General features: G+C 57.8%; 1 protein-coding gene and 1 long non-coding RNA gene across 4 annotated transcripts in view; one reads left to right on the plus strand and one right to left on the minus strand.

Moving 5' to 3' along the window:
* The first annotated feature begins 227 nt into the window (after positions 1 to 227).
* On the plus strand, positions 228 to 2,840 carry LOC123030756. Its single transcript, XR_006416160.1, has 3 exons — positions 228 to 1,073; positions 1,495 to 1,540; positions 2,373 to 2,840. It is a non-coding gene; the product is annotated as an uncharacterized LOC123030756 (long non-coding RNA).
* Positions 2,841 to 7,398: 4,558 nt separating this feature from the next.
* The window catches only part of ADAMTS7 (ADAM metallopeptidase with thrombospondin type 1 motif 7), a 38,929-nt gene continuing 27,795 nt past the window's right edge, over positions 7,399 to 18,532 (minus strand). For 2 of the 3 annotated variants that reach the window (XM_044444905.1, XM_044444908.1), the window contains 9 exons: positions 18,287 to 18,413; positions 17,413 to 17,626; positions 15,645 to 17,330; positions 15,123 to 15,275; positions 14,480 to 14,653; positions 13,744 to 13,890; positions 13,470 to 13,629; positions 8,775 to 8,934; positions 7,399 to 8,678 (listed from right to left, as the gene is read on the minus strand). In XM_044444905.1, the coding sequence (XP_044300840.1) occupies positions 8,624 to 8,678; positions 8,775 to 8,934; positions 13,470 to 13,629; positions 13,744 to 13,890; positions 14,480 to 14,653; positions 15,123 to 15,275; positions 15,645 to 17,330; positions 17,413 to 17,626; positions 18,287 to 18,413 (2,876 nt within the window). In that variant the 3' untranslated portion in view covers positions 7,399 to 8,623. The other variant, XM_044444907.1, reaches the window with a different exon arrangement.

Raw genomic sequence — 18,532 nt, forward strand, 5'->3', positions numbered from 1 at the left:
GGGGGGGGGGCTGCTGCGGGGGGCGGTGCCCGCCGTGGCCGCTTGCGTCGCCCCGCCTGGCGGGCCGCGGCGCGTTGGCAGCGGAAGCCCGCGCCCGCCGCTCGGGCCGGCCAGGCCCCGGCGCCGCCGCTCCCCGTCTCCATGCCGCCCCCTCGGCGCTGCTCTGCGCGGCCAAGGCAGGCCCCGGAGGGGGCTCCGAGTGTGCGCGCAGCCTTTGCTTTCCTGGGCCTGTGGAAGCGGAAGTGCCGGGAAATTTGCACCAGTTTCGTTTCCACTTTATTGCTCTCTTGAAATTTGGACTCAGATTTACTTCTGAGATTTACTTCAGGTTTACTTCTCTGTCGTGAGGTTTGTGCAATTTTCCCTGTTTTTCTGTTCTGCCTTGCAACTTGTGTGGGCGCTGGGCTTGAGCGCAGCAGTTGCAATGACTACTGCTCATTTCCTCTATTAACATTTGGCCTACTTTGGCAAAGAAAGGGTTTGCCTTCCGTAAGGAAGACAACATATATACCTGCCCAGCTGCTAAGATCTGGAGCAGAGGTCCTTCTTCCGGAGCCCTCTTTGAGGGAGAGCAGAAGCGTGGCTATCTGGAGAGGGGGCTTCTCTGCCGTGACCTGTGGAATGGGCTCTTAAGAAAGGTGTGGCTGGTGCCAATGCTTTTTTTCATTTAGGCCCTAGGCCAAAAACTTTTTATTTTCCCAGGATTTTAAATGTTACTATTGTTTGTAACATTGATGATATATATTATTGTGAAGCTGTGTCTCATTTATGTTATCACCGCCCTGAGAAACTGTGAAGGGCAGGATACAAAAATTTAAAACAAACATCTTGCAGTAGAAGCCAGCAGCAAAATGCTTCCGGAACCCATGTTGCTTCTTCCCAGTGGAGGCACAGTCAGTTGAGCAAGGCATTTTGCTGCATGGCCCCAAGCACCTTTGGAAGAGAGGTAACCGGGCAGGGGGGACAGCTTACGATCGGGGTTGTCTGGGAAAAGAAGCCTGAGATATTTTTCCTAACATTTAGGACTATGTTTGAGGATCAAACTTCAGAGATGCTTGCCTTTTAAACACAAGGTATGTCATTCAGACACTTTACATTTCTAACTAGAACTATTCTGTATGTTGAACCTGTGCGTTCACAAGTCACAGATGCACATTTCCCACCCACCTCTCGCCCAAAATAGAGTTTTTTTTTTTTTTTAAGGAGGATACTTGAGGGTGTAAACATTAAAGAGTTGTTCATGGTTTCTTTTGCTCATACCAAACATGGGCTTGAAAGAGGCAGCCAGAAGTAAAGCCAAGCTTGTTACTGCTGGGGAGCCATTTTTGTACGTGCTCCTTTGGTTGGCATGAAGAACCAGGAGCACGCGTTGGCTCCAGGGATGGGGTTCTGGTCCAGAGAAGGGAGACTGAGCATCTTGTTTGAGCATGTGTTCTGCACTGCTGTGCTGTGAGAACAAAGCATTTCTCACCAACCATTTTCTGTCTCATCTAGCTGGAAATCTACATATCAGAGGGAGCGCATTCCACAGAGGAGGACAGTAAGTTTGTCTTCCAGTCATGTTTGAGTGTGACGTGCAATTAATGCAGCGAGTTGACTTCTGTGGGCTGGGCAATGCTGGAGACAGATTTTCCATCTTTAGGAGCCCCTTGCAACATACAAAGGGCTCAGTAAGGTTCCATCGGTAGCAGGTAAGTCCACAACAGCTAGTAATCTACAGACAAGTTACTAGCCTGTTATGCATAAATATATTTGTTTCTGACCTATTTTATGTTGAAAGGGCAACATATAAACTAGTTACATAAATGGAAATTTAAAAAGGACTCCTGAACAAAATAATCCTTGATTTCAGATCCCTGGAAACGCAGGTTACAAGACTCCAAAGTTCTGCAATTACAGATGCTTTGAAAAGTGTGTTGCGGGAGGAGGGATATTTGAAGATGTGGTTTAAAAAAAAGTCTTCGTGTAAGTTCAGAGGAGTGGAAAGTAACCTATAGAAGAATTGTGCCATTGTTCACAATTGGCCAAGTTTTATGTTTTTATTGTTGAGGGGTTAAATTTATGCCTCTGGGGAATGTCCTGAACATTCTGTGTTACAAGGCGCTGCACTTGCCCTGTCAGGTGCTCTTCTGAGCTGGCTGTAAGAACCTGGTATCTTACAAACAGGAAGCCCTGCCAGCATAATTTTCTCATTTAGCAGAAAATAAGTGCTCTGTAACAGCTCAAGAACTTAAAATTTATTTTGCTGTCCTTTGGTAACCACCCTGCCGGACCTCTTTCCTCCACAAGCTTAATGCACTTCAAGAGACCCTGGCGCGTTTCTTCAGGCCATGAGTAACGTTCTCCTTGGTTGTTTTCCCACTGGCTTACAGTTAACAAGCAAATCAATGATAAGGAACGTGTAGCTGCTGCAATGGAGAATCCCAATTTGCGGGAGATTGTGGAGCAGTGTGTCCTGGAGGCTGACTAGCTGCTGTGACGGCCTCCAACTCGGGATTCACCTGGCACGTTTGAATTACCATCTTGGCAAAAATACAGAGGCCTTGACTACCAGGGAGATCTTTGTCGCGTCTACATATTTTAAAAGAATATTTTTATAGAAATGCATTTAATTACAAAGAGAGTAGACCATGTATAGTACCATGTGTGCTATAAAAAGTAATCTTGATTGAAAATTGATTTTATATGAAATTTACGAACCAGTCTGTTGCTGTCTCATGAATATGCCTTGTGCTTTTAAAATGGGATGTTGAATTAGATTTCCCACTTCAGATTGGTGGGGTGTTTTTGAATTGCTGCAGTGTGAAAAATGAATAAAATAAAGAGTTCTTGAATCTGGAGTTAGCTTGAACATCACTGGAACTTCCATATAGGTTAAAAGAAATAAAGATAAACCAACACGGATGGATGAAGAAAAATTACTGGAGCTGGCATTTTTGCAAATGAGAGAATAGGATTGCATTCTATTCCTATTGAATTTCCAGAGGGACAGTCGCATTAGTTCATTGTAGCAAAAACCACCAATGTTTATGGTGTGGAACACCTGCATCCTCGGCAGGAGAATAGCTGAGCTATTTCTAGCGATTTAGAGTTGGAGGATGGAGCCGCTTATGCAACTGGGGTGCCCACAAGCTGCAGTGCAAGGCCCTGGGACACGAGCAGGGAGGCGGTGGGACAGATCAGCCCAAAGGCGGATGGGGACGGCGATCGTGTGGATCCCGGGAACAGAGGGGAGTTGCAAGGCCCCAGCAGGGGCGCAGCGGGTGGGGTGAGCCCTGCCTGTTTTCGCGGCATGCTCGTTCCAGGGCTGGAACACAGATGGGTTCGTAAGGAGCGCTTTGGGAGAGAACAGGAAACGGTTCAACAAGCTGCTTTGTGTATGTTCAGAGACAGAGGTGAACAAAGATCATTAACTGGTTTGAGGCTGGTGCTTGTCAGAGGGAAACATACGGCTCGCCATGCGTGGCTCTTAAAAGACTAGCAAAGGCTTTGTGCCAGAAGCTTTCATGGATACGAGCCATTTCATCAGATGCAGGAAGTGTTACCTTTGAGCTGGCAGATTGCTACGCGCCAGTGCAGAAAGCAGTTATGGTGGCCATTCCCAAAACTTGCAGAACACAAGGCATTCTAGTTGCATGGAGGAACTGATTCTTCATGTGCAGCACGACTGAGGTCAGCAACATGGTGCCTGCACACACACACACTTCTGGGCATCTGCCAACCCCCTCTGCACATCTGGATGTTTTAAAGCATATTGTAAAACCTTAAAAGGCCTCTGAATGCCCCTTTCCCTTCCCCAGAAATCTCTTGGGCATCAATGGAAAGGAAGATAGAACCAGGGGCAGGCTGGAGTTTTTGCTGTCTGACAGTCAAAAGCTGCTTTGGGGACTCAGGGAAAGTGGGTCAGAACTGGTGGGGGGACGGGCTAGAAAATCCAGTAGTTGGGAGCATCTAGAGAGCAACCATGGAGTGAGAGAGACGTGTGTTTATGTGTTGAGTGCCAGGGGTACATATCGCTGCACACTTTGTGCTGTAGTCTTTGTGGTTTGTCTCAGGGAGGGGACTCATTCTGGGAGGCTCAAGCTTCCTATTTTGGGTAAATAAAATTGGGGGAACTAAATTTTAGGGAAAAATAGAGTATGGAAAAGCATATGGGTAAAATAAGTGGATGTTGATAGCTTTTTGTTGCATTTTTCCCCCAGTTGATAGGTTTTTTTCCCAGTTACAAACATTTTATGATCAAAGAGCAAACACAAATCTATTACAAAAATCAACAAAACTATCACAAGGTTTGGCTTCAGACTATCTATACTACACTATTCAGTTTTCTTGGTTGCTATATTTTGTTACGCACCCATTGTAGGTCTCCAGCCAAGTGTAGATGTGGTTCCTCTTAGTGGAAAGCCTGCTTCCACAGGATCTTCCTTGTCTCGGCTTGGGCCATTACAATGAGGAAAAAAACCCTTCTAGACACTTCATATTTCTTTTGAAGCTCATGAATGGTAACCACAACGGAGGATGGGCATCTTAGTTGCAAAACAAGATGCTTTGAGAATTTTAAGGTAGGGCTGTCTTCGTTCTCTTGCATTTTGGGTCTCGTCTTGGTGTCTTTTACCTTCACATCACGGAAGGGACTTTTGGGTCCCTCGCAGGCCACAGTTTGGTGGTTGAGTTCCCAGCTTCCGGCTGCTGAAGTGTGGTCCAAGTCTGAGCCTGGGAACTTGAGAGCGGATCACTAACTGATTTGCAGTGGGAAGGGCTGGTGCAGGTTGGCGCATCTGGCATTTCACAGCTGCATCAGTTGCCAGGAGAAGTTGGAATGGATCCTTCCAGGGGAGATCAAGGGAATGTTTCTTCTAAAGAGCTTCTATATCAACTCAGTTGCCTGCTTGGGTGGAATGACGAGACTCGCCGGGTTCTGTAGGAAGTGCAGCGCATCCCTGTGAATGAAAACCTTTCACGCATTTTGCTACAGCTTTGTTGTAATTAATATGCCAAATGAATGTCCTGAGGAGGCATTTTGTTGGGGAAGGAGGTGGGAGTCTCACTGAAAGTAGATTCTTGTTAGCTTAGTCTGGAGAGTTCTGTTTTGTTGTGCTGCCATCCCAACAGATGCACAGTGGTAAAGAGCAATGGAAATGTCACCAGATGTGGCATGTGTCACAGGCTCGCTGCAAGATTCATCTAGAGGAATCTGCACGGAGGTCTTGTCTTAGCGGAAAGTTTATAGGTTACCTCTGATAGCCATCGTCTTTTCTTGGGACACGACCAAAGCTGGGAAGAAGGCATTTGGTATCATAAACTGCTGTGTTGCAACTTCTACTGTGTTTTAAGTCTGCAGATTTCAAAATACTAACAGCAAAGGACGTGTCTTGCTCCCTCCCCCAACAAAAAAACTCAGTTCACTGAAAGATCTTTGGCCTTTTGTATGTTTGGCTTCGTGATAAACAGGAGTTTAAGCCAATTTTCTTCTGCAAGAAGTTCCTTGCATTTTCCCTGCCTTTTTAAAAGTTCAAACGATAAAGCCTTTCTGAAGATTTCCCTTTTACATCGGTGGTTTTTAGAGCTAACGTTCATTTGCGATATGATGAAGGCTTTCACCTTTCCGGTGCTGGTGCAGAAGTGCCTTCCCAAAGCAGTCAGCAGATGGAGTTGGCGTGCCTCTTGCGCTAGGAAGGAGAGGCAGAAAAGCTTCTCCAGATGGTGGTAAAAGCCTGGGGTTTGGCTTGCCCTTTCTGAAATACCTGTCCGATGAGTCAATTCCTCTGACAATGCACCATGCCATAATTTTGGATACCGCATCTCTAGTGATATTCCGTTTGGAGACCTAGCCAAGTCAGCTGCAGCGGACATAAAAGAGGGCGGTTTCATTACACAAGCGCCGTTGGTTCCCACTTCAGGACCATTCCCTGCTTTGCACTGCTGCCGGGCCATCCTACCTCCTTGTCCTCTTCATGTGAAAACAAGCGCTCCTTCTCACACCCTCCGACACAGGTGTGAGAACATGAATGTCAGAAACCCTGGGAGGTTTAATGTACCTTCCCCAAAAGCCTTGTTTTGATGGGGTTTTCCTGATAGGAGCAGAAGCTGGTTTTAGGGGCTTATTGCAGCGTTTCCCCTCGGATGCTGTCACAGGGCCCTTGTCCTTCCCTCCGCTGTGTTTACATGTTTGAGAACTCTGTGGCTCCTTCTGTGAGGTGGTGGCACAGAGCAGGGACTAGCCCTGGGGCTCGCTGTGCTGTCAGCTCACGCAGTGCACATTCTCCGATCGCATGTGCCAGCATTACAGGCTCGAGATGAAAAGCGCACGTTGGATCTGCAGCCAGCGAGGCGAGGCGCATCGGAGCACGTCCGCTAATTGCAGGCCATACTGTCTCGAGATAGAAATCAGGCGAGTTGCTTTCATTAGGCCAGGCTTTAGCTGGCCACCGCCGGCGAGCGAGCGATCTGTGCCAAGGGAGCCCCAGGCCCCCACTGTCCCACAGCATGCCAGGTGACCCGCAGCGTGAGTGGGGCTGGGTACTAGCTGGGGCAGACCATGGCTGCCAGGAAGTCCGGCAAGGGGGCTCAGCATGCACAGACCGAGTCCTGCGTGGCCGCCAGCTTCCCCTTTGCTGACCTGGCGCTCCGCAGCCGACACCTCTGTCCCAGGGAGCTCCCACCTGGGCTGCTCAGGCCCCTTGCACGGGAGCCGCCAAGTCCCCTGGAAGAGGTCTCTTGGAGAGGATGCCAAGCCAGGGCTCTGGCCCAAGAGGCGGCAGTGGTTCCTGGCCACAGAAAGCCGCTGGGTCGGCCACAGCAGGCAGTGGCCGGGTTCCCACGTCACGGCAGGCCATACCGCACGGTTTCCACTGCACAGGTAATTCGTGCGGGTGGCCTGGAAAGAAAACCAGGCTCGGCCCGGTACCTCTGCTGTCCGTTTGCTTCCCTCTCGACCCTCCAGGGGGAATCCCCGGACGCACACGGGGAGGAACGAGGCTCCTCTGACAGCCGTGTTTGTGAGCCGAGTTCGGATCACTGCAGCTGCCAGACTCCTCTTTGCTGTCCCTGGTCGTTCGGCTGCCCAGCTAGGAGCCAGGAAGTAGCAAGTTTGGATGGCACAACCAGTGGAACCATCTCCTTCCCATCCCCAAAGAAATGGGCGTGGCTTCACGAAACTTTGTTCGGGACAGCGAGTGCTCCTCATGTTGAGCACAAAAGGGAACGGCAGAGGCGCTGTAGGTCGTTGGGATTATTTGGTTCTGCCACAGTACCACTAGATCTCTCCCGCTTTGCAGGCCGCTCGTCTGGACGGTGCTCAAGCGTGGGTGAGGCCCTTCGGTGGATCGCAGCTGTGCTAAACGAAGCGGGTCACAGACGAGGCTGCAGCGGGACAGGAATCGCAACAAGAGCGAGCACGGCTGTGTAACAGCAATTTAATTTAACACACTTGAGAGCTACAGCCATTAAACAGAATCAAAATTAGGACAATACATTTCTGTTGTATCTTCTTGGGAAAAGATTTTTTTTAAATCTTCTGTATTTGAGATGATAACTTTTTGCATGCACACTTAAGTATTTCTCTTGCTGGAGACAGTCTTTATCTGGCTCTGACGTACAACCGAGGCGTACCACACTCTTTGTTGAGAAATGGTTTTACCTAGCACACATCAAGAGCAATTTTAAAAGATTTGGGAGAAATGTAACTTTGAGACAGAGGAGCCACAAAGCAGTAAGATCTATAACATTTAACTGAGTTTGCTGAAGGACGGACAGATTGTAGCCTCAGTCTTTTAATTTTTGGTCATCCTGCTCTTAGCCTGGATAATACATGCAGTAAGAAAGTTTAATTACACAAACAAAGGACTTAAATGCAGTACAAAGTCCTCTGAGCCATTATCAATGGAGGTCAAAAGCAAAGAACCATTCTATGAGAGTGCGTGTTTGTGGATGTTGCTATGGGTGAACTGTGTTGGAACCGCAGCGTCATGAAAGTCCCTGGGTCACGGAAAAAAAGTGATCTTGACAGTCGTGGGCATTCAGTGGGTGATGATGGTAGCCTGGTGAAAAGTGGCTGACTGGAGATTCAGACCTTGTGACCAGGAAAAACACAGCGTGCGCCACGGAGTTTGCACTCACGGGACTCCTGCTGGCACCCAGTTTAGGCCCGAGTTAAACTCTGCCTGCCACAGACTTGGTCCCCGCGGCTGGCAGTTCGCAGCCAGCCTGAAATGAGGGAGTGGTGATGCTAGCTCGCTCCTTTAAGCTCTTCATGCCAACAAGAAGCAAAATAGTCGCAATCACAACAATGCAACCAGGTGATCAGACACTCGTAGCACTGTCAGGAAGGCTGGATGTTCACTCTTGTAAAATATAAAAATAACGGTTTTGATTATTATTGTTTAAAAATTGCCTAGGCAAGAGTTCCGTGCTGGCCTGCCAACACCTAGTTAACCCTGAACAGGAGCCTTGTGGTAGCACCGGAGACCTTTCTGAGATCACCTCTGGATTATTGCTGTCGTGTGGTCGTGCCGTCTTCCCCCATCAGGTTTCTTCTGTAGGACATTGCGGGTGACCGTGCATGCAGGGAAAGATCCCTCCGAGAGACGTCAGCTCCCCTCTGGAAGCCTGGAGAGGCCTGCAGTCACGCGCCACAAACGGCAAAACGTCCGCTTGCTGAAGAGCAAACGTGCGGGGACCTGGAGGAGGGAGGGAGCGACTGACCAGGGCAGGCCCTTCCCTCGAGGCCCCCAGCCCGTCCTCCTCGGGTGGTCCTCGGGACCGGGAGCACTCACTTCCGGGAGGCGCGCTGGTTGCCACGCTCCGGGTGGCCGGGGCCATGCTGGTGGCAGGTCTGGCAGCACTGGATGCGGACCGTTGGGAGGTGGCACCTCCCCAGCAGCAGCAGGGTCTGGCAGAAGCCGAAGGAAAGCCGGTTGCGCTCGCAGACGAAGCCTGAGGGAGGAAGGGGGCAGTCACCCGGCCTGGAACCTGCTCCCTCTCCTCGCCCTTTCCCCTGCACCGCGACAGCCCCCTCCCCGAAGCCCTGCACGAGGAGGCACAGGTGTTCTGCAAGGCCGCAAGCCAGAGATGGGGACTCCCCTGGTACAGCCTGCTGGCCTTGCGTCAAGCAGACCGGCACTGATGGCTGGAGGTGGCGGCCCCCAAAAAGGGAGGCCTGGGTCCCTCCGCACAGCCTGGAGACACAAGCTCTTCCTGCCCTCCCTGCAGGCAGTGTGACTGGCTCTGGGGATGGAGCTTAGCGCCAGGCCCTGGCACTGAGAAGCTGAGAACCAGCAAGCCACCCCCCGCCCTGCTCCTGGCACAGAAAGAATAGCACTCGGGGGGGGGGCAAACGGGGTGCCTCGGGGCAGAGGGAGGGGCCGCGGTGCTAGTGAGCCTGGGGGAGCACCGGTGTCCTCCCTCCTTCACTCCCTGCCCAACAGCCCAGCTGGGTGGGGGAGGAGCCTGCTGCGCAAACCGCGCCGGGGGGCTCGCCCCGCTCTGCACTGGCTGCCTGTCAGCAGCGGAGTCCAGGGGCGCGCAGGCATCCCCACGGGAGTGCACCCCCGAGCACGGCCCTTCCCCAGCGCTCCTGCGCACCCCATCCTGCAGGCAGGCGGCGATCGTTCGTTCATTTAAAATTTTTATGCCGCCCAATACTAAAGTCTCTGGACTGCTTACAAAAACCACAAAAACCAAAACTACCATATGCAACAAACAACACACTGCATCCGATAAAAAATGATAAAATCAAAGCTAAAACCGATTAACTGTCAAGATATTGGGAAAATAAAAAGGGAATCGGGAGGACTTTAGCAAAGCTTCTGCCAGCTCCAACACCTGCTGGCACGCTCCCGGCACGGGCGCACGTGAGGTGCCCACCCCACGCCAGCACCTTCCAGAATGGACTCCTGTGCTGAGGCGGCGGTAGGACCCCCGGCCAAACCGCCCCTCCTGACTCCAGGAGCCTGCCATTTCTGCCAGGGAAGGAAAGGCAGGCTCTAGGGGCCGCGACTGCCCTGGGCAAGCCCCTTTCTTCCGGCACGCCGTAAAGATGCAGAAGAGCAAAGGCGGGAGAGGTGAGGAAGCCCCCACCCCGGCCAGAGCCGGCCCAGCACCACGGTCCCGGCAAACCATCTGTCAAAAGAGGAGTCCGCGGGTGCGGCTTAGCAGCTCCGAGCCAAAGCGGGGAGGGAGAGGTGGAGCTGGCAAGCGGGGCCTTCCTGGGCAGCTCTCCAGTTCCACTACTACAAGATCCTGCCTTAAAGCGAAAATCAGCTGCCTCCCACCCACAACCACATGCGGATGTTGCAGTATGTCCAGGCGTTTCCACGAGGATTCCTCCGGGGAAGAAGAGCCGTGGCTTGGCACTGGCTCTTCCCCCTCGGCCCAGAAGCAGAACGGCAGAGCCGGCCAGGAGGGTGGGGGTGGGGGTGGGGGTAGCTGCTTCCTCCCCGACGGTTACCATCAGCCCCTGCACAGATCGTGTCCTGAAGGCACCACAGAGAATGGGAGGGGAAAGAAGGCGCCTCTGGGAACGCTCCCAACGGAGCCGGGGGGAGCCGGGGACTCCTCCGCAGACGAGGCGTGTTGGAGGGGCTGCAGCCCGCCCTGCCCGTCACAGCCGCTGGGAGTCTTCGCTGGCGGAAGACCTTCCTCTCCTGCACACAGCAGCGAGTGCCTCGTCGGCCCACGGACGGCAGAGCTCCTTCCCACCCCTCAGCATGCGCAAAGGCTGCAGGGGCTCAAGCGATCCCGAGACACCGTGGGTGGCAGAGGCCGAGCCAACCTGCCTTCATGCCGCAGCCCGGCCCGTGCGTGTGCCTCTGGTCCTCCCGGGGGGGGGGTGCTTCTCCGGGGGCCTTGTTGGCTCCGCAAGACGCGTCCCTGGGAGGACGCGTTCCCGGAGGGACCCCACCGTGGCATGCAGGACCCACGGCCTTCCCCAGCAGGGCACCTTCCCACAGCCTCATTACTGGGCTGGATGTCCACCCACATGCAACAGGTCCCTGTTCTCTCGCACACGCCACCGAGGGGCGCATTTCACGAAAGGCGCACACCACTGGTGGACCGGGGGGGGGGCGTTATGTGGGGCCAACGGGCGATTCCGTGCCAGCGGTACGAACAAGCCAGCTTCACGCCCTGGGGTCAATTTCACGCTGCACGTGAGCCAGAGCCAGCCCGGCATTTCCGACACACTCCAGCTGGAGGAAGCCAGCAGGCTGCAGCTGCTCCGCGGCCCCCCTTCCTCCCCACACAATTCCTTCCCGACATTCTGAGTTCCTGCGTTTCCATTAGCTTTCCAGCCCTGATAAGGAGCAGGGTTATTAATAGGCCGTCTTTTGTGCAGAAAGTCATGGCTCCGTTTCCCTTTTCCAAAGTGAGGCAGGAGGCTCACCCCTCACGACCAGGCCGGCTTTGAAGCGAGAGGCAGGAAGGAGACGCAAGGCCTGCCCAGAGACAGTCAAGGCCCGCCGTCCTTCCCCTTTCCTCCCAATCTGAAATATTTCTCACCTAAGACAAGGGCCCATCCCAACCCACCCTCTGGGCCAAAGGAGACTCATCCGCAGTCAGGACTTCCAGCATTTTCCTTTTGGAAAGCCACAACCGACCAGGAAATGGACTTGGGCTCTGGCACTAGGGCGGGGGGCTTAAAACCTTCACCCTACACGCTTTCCCCCAGTTACAACTATTCTGTCCCCAGGTCGGTTTGCCACGGGGGGGGGGGCAAAGGGGCAGGGCAGTGGGGAGCGGAGGCGTGTCGCGTTCCCATGGGGAATCGGTAGCTGAGTCGGGAGGCTTGCTCGGAAACCAGGGCCGAGGAGAACGCTGAGCCCGCTCCCCACTGCAGCAGTTCTGATCCGAACACGGTCCTGATTGGGGTGGGGGGCCTGGAAGTGTTCTTTTGGGATGGTTCTCTGGCCGGCTGGCCAGCTTGGTTTTTGTTGTGAGAAATAATTCCAAGAGAGGGTTGATTTGTGCGCTGTGGGAACTGAAAAAGTGTTCTCATTCATGAAAAGCCGACGAACGAAGGGAGAGAGACTCCGATGTTTTTTACGCCATGACTTCTTATGTGGGCGAGGGGGGGAGTTAAAGAACTTTTAAACTTTAGATGGCTTTTGAAGCCACAGGCAAGCTCTGTGGCCACCGTGCACTGCTCCCCCCGCCCCCCCCCCCAGCTGCGGGTGGCTGTTTTGCAGACGGCTTTTCCAGCACCCTCTGCAACAGCCTGTCTAAGTGCTGTGCAAGAGACAGGGAGGCAAGCCACTGGGGGAGGGGGGGCGTTATTTTTGGCTCTGGAGCTCAGCAGGAAATGCCTCGTTTCCCGCCTGGCCACAGACCAATCCAGGCCATTTTTAGGATTTAGCATCTGTCCCCACCAGCATGAGAGCTCCTCCAGAGCGTGATGGGAATAATCACAGCCCTGTAAATCAAGATTACAGCATGTTCACCCCCACTGGGTAAGAATGTCCGCTTTAGCTCCAGACCTAAATAAAGAGCATGCTTCCCTGGTTCACACAATACCCCGCACGGAGGACCTGCGCTCACACGTACACGTCATCCTGATCCAGGAAAGGGCTCAGCTGTGTGTCCGGGAGGTCTCTGGCCCCCCTGCCAGCATTCCCAGGGAAGGCAGGGCCAGGCAGCTTCTGCGGCCCCGTCCCTCACCAGCAGCTTGCAGCTGCACCCCCAGGGTGCTCCGAGCCCTCCACAGCCGCAGCCACAGCCCTGACCTACCTGGGGACTCCGGACCGAGCAGCATGGGAGGTCCCGGGCCTGCTGGAGAGGAGCAAGCCCAGCCACCCGGGGGTCTTTCCAGGCAGGACCGGTCGCGTGCTGAGCGTTGCGGCCCTCCTTCCAAGGAAGGGTGCCTCTTAAAGGGCTGGGCTGGAGCCAGCGAATGCAGGGGCTGGTCTGCCTCGCTCCCCTCCCATGCCGCAGGCAAGCGGCCAGCCACTGAGAGAGCCAGTGAGGCTCGGCAGGGGACCCAGTCCTCCTCGGGGGGGGGGGTGACCCCCAGCCTCGCTCACTCTGATGGCCCCAATCTCGACCTGTGTTGGGCTTTGCCAGATGTAACCAGCGCTCAGCACGGCGCCTGCAGCAACCACTCCCGTGTTCTGCCCCCGGGAACAGGCCGCAGCCGCAGCCCAGCCAGAGCTTCCAGGAGCAGCAAAGTTTCCTAGCAGCCTTCAAGGCAGCCCACGCCTGAAGCATGTCGCACGGTTGGTGGAACAGACCCCTCCCCAGCAGGCAACGCTGATTCACGCGCCTCACCTGCGCAGACAAGCCCTGGCCACGGATCAGACCGGGGCTCCCGGGCTCAGGGCCGACCCTGGGAGCACCCCCTGGCCTGCCCGGGAGCTGCCACAGAGGCCAGCAAGATGCTCCCCATGGCGCCCCCAAGTGCCAGTGAGGCGCACAGCACCCGGCGCGGCCGGGCGGATCCTCTGAAAGGGGCCACCGCCCGCCCCTCGCTCCCCACTCACTCGGGTCGTCGTCGGCGCAGTCCTGAGGGTTGCATTTCTGGGTGCTCTCGGGCCACAGCTCGTGCCCGCACTGGCCGCTGTCCTCCTCGGCCTCGCCAGTCCGCGTGTTCACGCACTTCACCTGCCGCCTCTGGATGCCTCCCCCGCACGTGGCTGTGCACTGCCGGACACACAGAGCGCTCGGCGCCTCGCCCCACCTGGGGAAGGAGCTCCGCGGACGAGGAGCCCGCCACGGAAGGGCCGGCCCCCGCGCGCCCCCACACAGGCCGCTTACCTGTCCCCAGGAGCCCACGGTCCACTTGGTGCACGGGTGGGTGTTGCAGACGCGTGTGCTGTCAGGCCGCGCGGCTTCGTCGCATCTCCCGACCTCTGGGCAGGTGACCAGGCGCTCCTGCTCCCCTGCCCCGCACGGCTCGGAGCACTAGCCCGGAGGAGGCCGGCTGTCAGGGCGGCCGGCCAGCGGCATTCGCGGCCGGGGACGGGCCCGGCCCCTCGCGAGCCAAGCGGCAGCGCTCTCTCCCCCCGGCTGCTCCCCGCAGGCTCTTCCGGGACTGGGCAGCTCCGCGGACAGCAGCCTTCCCACGGACCTTCTCTCTGGGGCATTTCCTTGCCCGAGACCGGCGACCGCCACACAGGCCCGGCCACCCGCGGTCCTGCCACTGCCCTCCCCATTTTCCGGCTGGCTTCCCTCCCCCTCCCGCTGCTGCGGGTGCTCCGGCGAGCTTCGCGTTACTCGAGGCTCCAAAGGCGCAGGTGTTTCTAGCTGCTGAGGCAACGTGATCTGGCGTGCAACAGCGCTTGCGTGACTTCGTTTTAGAGTATCGTGTGTGATGCGCCACAGAATACGTACCGCTCCGTGTGACGCTGAAAGCGGCAGAAAGCGGCAGGGCCTCCCGCTGCAGCCTCTGCGAAGCCTGGCTGGAACCCATGTGGACAGGGTTCCTCCGGGGGAGGCGGCCTGGGGGGCGGGACCCCTCCCCAGCACGAGGATCCGCTCACGTGCTACTCACCTCTCTCCAGGGGGACGTGTACCAGCGCAGGCACGGCTCGGTGTGGCAGGGGGCCTGCGTCGGCGGCTTGTAAGGGACAGCCTGGCAGTGGAAGGGGCGGAGGGGCCGCTGGTCCCGGCTGTCCGCGCAGTGGACGTCCCGCAGCTTCACTCCCCCACCGCAGGCCTTGGAGCACTGGGGGAAGACACACAAGGGGCACGGCAACGGTGCGGGCTGGCTCCAGCCCCACCCCTCAGCCCTGCCCCGGCCAGCCGCACCAGGGACCGTCCCGGCACAGCGACCGTCTTGGCCGCCGAGGCCGGGGACCCGGGCGGCGGCCGCCACCCGCGTGCCAAGGCCAGCTCAGAGCCTGGCACGACTTGCGGTGCCGACATCGTCCGGGCTGCTCCCAAGGAGAGCGGCAGCTGGATGCGGGGGGGCCTGGGACACTACCAACCCGCGCAAAGCCCCCAGGGCTGGCTCGCTTCCGTGGTCTTCTCCTCCCGCACCCTCAGCCGCAGGGCCGAGAGACTCGGCTCTCTTCAGGTGCGAGGAAAAGACCAGCCGCTCGGGGCAAAAGGGTGTGCGCCGGGAGGGAGCAGCGCGGGAGGGCGAGGCCAGAGCCTCCGCCGCCAAGGGCTCGGTTTCCACGTGGGTCACCTACCTTGCTCCAGGCGCCGGCACGCCAGGCCGCGCAGGGCCCCAGGTAGCACCTTCGGGCGGGAGAGGGCTTCCCGGCGGGGTCGCACTCCGCCTCCACTCCCGAGCTGCAGCGCACGGTCCTCCAGATGGCCCCCAGCCCGCAGGTGGCTGAGCACTGAAACGGGGGAGCCGTGAGCACCGCCCACCGTGCTCCCCGCCCTCCTCCGGCCCCGGGAGCCGCGCCTGCTGCCCACGCACCTCTGGCCAGCCTCGCCTGGATGCCCCCAGCCTCTGGCCCCTGCCAGGCAGATGGCAGGGCCGAAGGTCGAGAGCACGTCCGCTCTGGCCCCAGAGCCATGGCGGGATCTCCAGCACCTCTGGCCTGCCGGAAGCCACCTGCCCACTCGGCCCTCAGGAGGCCTGTGCGGCCAAGAACGCCAGGTGAGCCAAGAGCAGGAGACACCCCCCGGCAAAGGGCCCCTACTCCAGCGAAGCAGGCTCGCCAGACAGAGAACGGCTCCTGCCAGCTTCCTGCAGAACTTGCCTCACTCCAGTTTCCAGATTCCCAGCTGGCATTGGCGGCAGCGAGTCCCACCGCTGGGGGAACCACAGGGGGCGCCTCGCTCTTCCCTGCCTCCTGGGGTACCGCAGTGGTGAGGCCGGGCCCCCAGCCGGGACTGCCAGGAGCAAATATCCAGTGAATCCCGTTGGGCAAGCTTTCTTCTGTGCCCTGGAAGGGTCCATGAGCCTTGGGAGACAATGCAGGCTTTGTCTCCGGGCTCCTCTTCCTCTCACTGGCTTCCTTCTCCCGTGGTGCAGCCAGCGTGGAAGGGGAAGGGCTGGGAAGAGTGGGCTCCAGCTTGGTCGGTGCCTGCTGTCCCCAGGCACCTGGGCTGTGGGGGTCAGAAGGGGAGGGCCCTTCCGGTAGAGGGTCAGCCGGCGGGGACAGAGTGCCCCTGGTGGAGGCGCGTGGGGGGTTCTGTGTATTTTCCACCTTGCTCTGGTTGCTTCCTAGAATGGGTGAGCTCACGGTGTGATCCAGCTCCTTGCCATTCTGCATGGAAAGCTCAAGGGTGGCTTTGGTGGAACGAGCTGGCGGAGGGGCAGAGTGGCCAGCTGGTCTGCTTGTTCCTGCCAGCTCCATCCCAACGGGGTTGAGCCAAGCGTCTTGTGCCCCGTGAGGGGTGTCCACGGCACTGCTGCCATCAGCCTTGCCTGCGTTACTTGGCTCCCCATTGCCCACTTCCACCGTTTCCCACGAGTTTTGCTCTTCGCCATCGTCATGACCAGGAAGCACCAAGCTTTTGAGGTCTTGGTCCCTTCTGCCAGGGGCACCAGACGTGCTTCCCTGACTGCGGCTGCTCCAGCCAGGAGGAACTGTGGGTGTTAGAATGGCCATGCCAGGAAAGCCAAAAGACGGAACGGTGGCTGCCGTGTCCTCTCCCAAAAGCCTGCCTGGAAGAGGTGCTCCGTGAGTTGTTCCTGACACGCGACTGCCACTGCTCGCCGGAGAGCTCGTTGCTGCTGAGGTAGATGGAGAACCTGGCAGAAGCGTGGCCCAGAAGCGCTTCTCCTGGACTGCAGAGGAGGTGGTGGCTGTGGTGGCAACGGTGGCATCCGGAGGATCGTGCCAACCGGCAAGAATGCCGTGATCCTGAATCGTGTTAGCTTCCCCTTCATCACGGGGCCGAGGAGCCGGAGCAGTGCTTGTCCCTTCCACCCCATCCTCCGGACGTGCGGTCAGGAGAAGGCCGGGGTGCGTTTCTTCAGGACCCTTCGTTGTGCCCTCGGGAGTCTGCTCCTCGGCATCTGGGTCCGAACCCTCCTTCCTGCCATCCATTTCACCCGCTGGGTCAAGGGACAGATCTTCGTGGAAGTTGATGAAATTGTAATCGTAGTAAAAATCATCCACGAACACATTTCCCTGCCGACTGCTGCTGGACGGAAAATTGTCCTCGAGGAGGACGTTGAGACCTGTGGCACTGGGCTGTGAGGAACTCGGCTTGGGGACGTGGCGGTTGGGCAGGAAATGGATCTCGTTGAAGAGCTCCCGGCTTGACGACCCGCTGCCAGACCAGTCCGGGAGACTGCTTTCCGCCCTGTCCCCGCAGGGCGGCATGGAGCAGGCGGCCCTGGAGACGGGTCTCTGCCCCGCATCGCAAGGGGCTCGGGTGCCGCCGGGGCAGCGGACGGGCCGCTCCTGGGTCCCGCTCCCACATGTCACGGAGCACTGGAGGGGCAAGGCAGAGGACAGATGAAAGGAGGGCCCCACCGGCCAGGGCCCATCGCGTGGTGCACGGAGTTGCCCTCACCTGGGTCCAGTTGCCCGTGGCCCACTGAGCCGGGCAGAGGCGCTCCCGGTTGCAGGGGGCGGTGGCATCCGGCCTGGGGAGGTGCTGGCACTCGCTGGGCGGCAGGGCCTGCTGCTCGTCTGGGGCCACGCTCTGGATGCAGAGGATGGTCCTCCGCATCAGCCCTGTGTCCCCGCAGGTGGCCGAGCAGGCCTGCCACTCGCCCGTCCACCACCTGGAGGAAGCGGCAGGAAGGAGCCCGTCACGCTCAGACCCCCAGGGCGGGGGGAAGGCCCCCCCAGGCCTGGCAGTGCCACACCCCATCTGGGGGCACTGAAGCCAGAGGCACTGGGAGTGACGAGCCAGAAGGCCACCCTGGGTGCCAGCGTCCAGCGCTTCCTGGCGGTGGGCAGGTCCGGGGGGAGGGGCATGCAGACTTTCAGAGCGTGGGGAGAGGAGAGGAAAGGCAAGCAGCCCCTGGGGCCTCCACGCAATAAAGGCTCGTGGCTGGAGAACGCAAACGCGGCCTGGGAAGCAGGGCAGCCTGGTGGTGTGGCCCCGGCTGGAGGCTCCCCACACTGCCCGCGCGTCCGCGGTGCTGCTTCGGAGGCCGGCTGCCTGGCCCAGAAGTGGGCAGAGCAAGCTGCATACGGCCCAGTCCCCTCGCCAGTCCCCCCAGCCCTCCTTCTGTGCCCCTTCATTTCAGCCAGAGGTTGACTCCCACCGCTCCACGGTGCGCTTCCGCTGGACCACATGCGGTGCCCCCGCAAGAGAGGTGTCCCCCCGTGCCTGCCACGCGCTGCCCCGAAGCACTGCAAAGCCCCTGGCACCGCAGCCCCTGCCGGAGAGCGCCCTGTGCAGCGAGGCCAGGGCGTGCCCGGAGCCCGGGGCTGACCTGGCGGGGCACGGCTCCTCGCCGCAGCTCCTCTGCTTGTCATCGGGCCGGCTGAGTGCCCCGCAGTAACGGTCCTCCACAACCCCGGCCACCTTCTCGGTGCAGCGCACCGTCTGTCTCTGGACACCTGTGGGCGAGAGGAGGCAGAAGGCGATCAGGCCCCGCCTGAGACCGTGGCTGCCGGGGGCCACGCACTTCCCCAGACCTGCAGCTCTGCCGGGGGGGGGGTGCAGCGGGGGGGTACGT

Source organism: Varanus komodoensis, unplaced genomic scaffold (genome assembly GCF_004798865.1).
Source record: "Varanus komodoensis strain SLA01 unplaced genomic scaffold, ASM479886v1 scaffold46_1, whole genome shotgun sequence".
In the NCBI taxonomy this organism is placed as follows: Eukaryota; Metazoa; Chordata; class Lepidosauria; order Squamata; family Varanidae; genus Varanus; species Varanus komodoensis.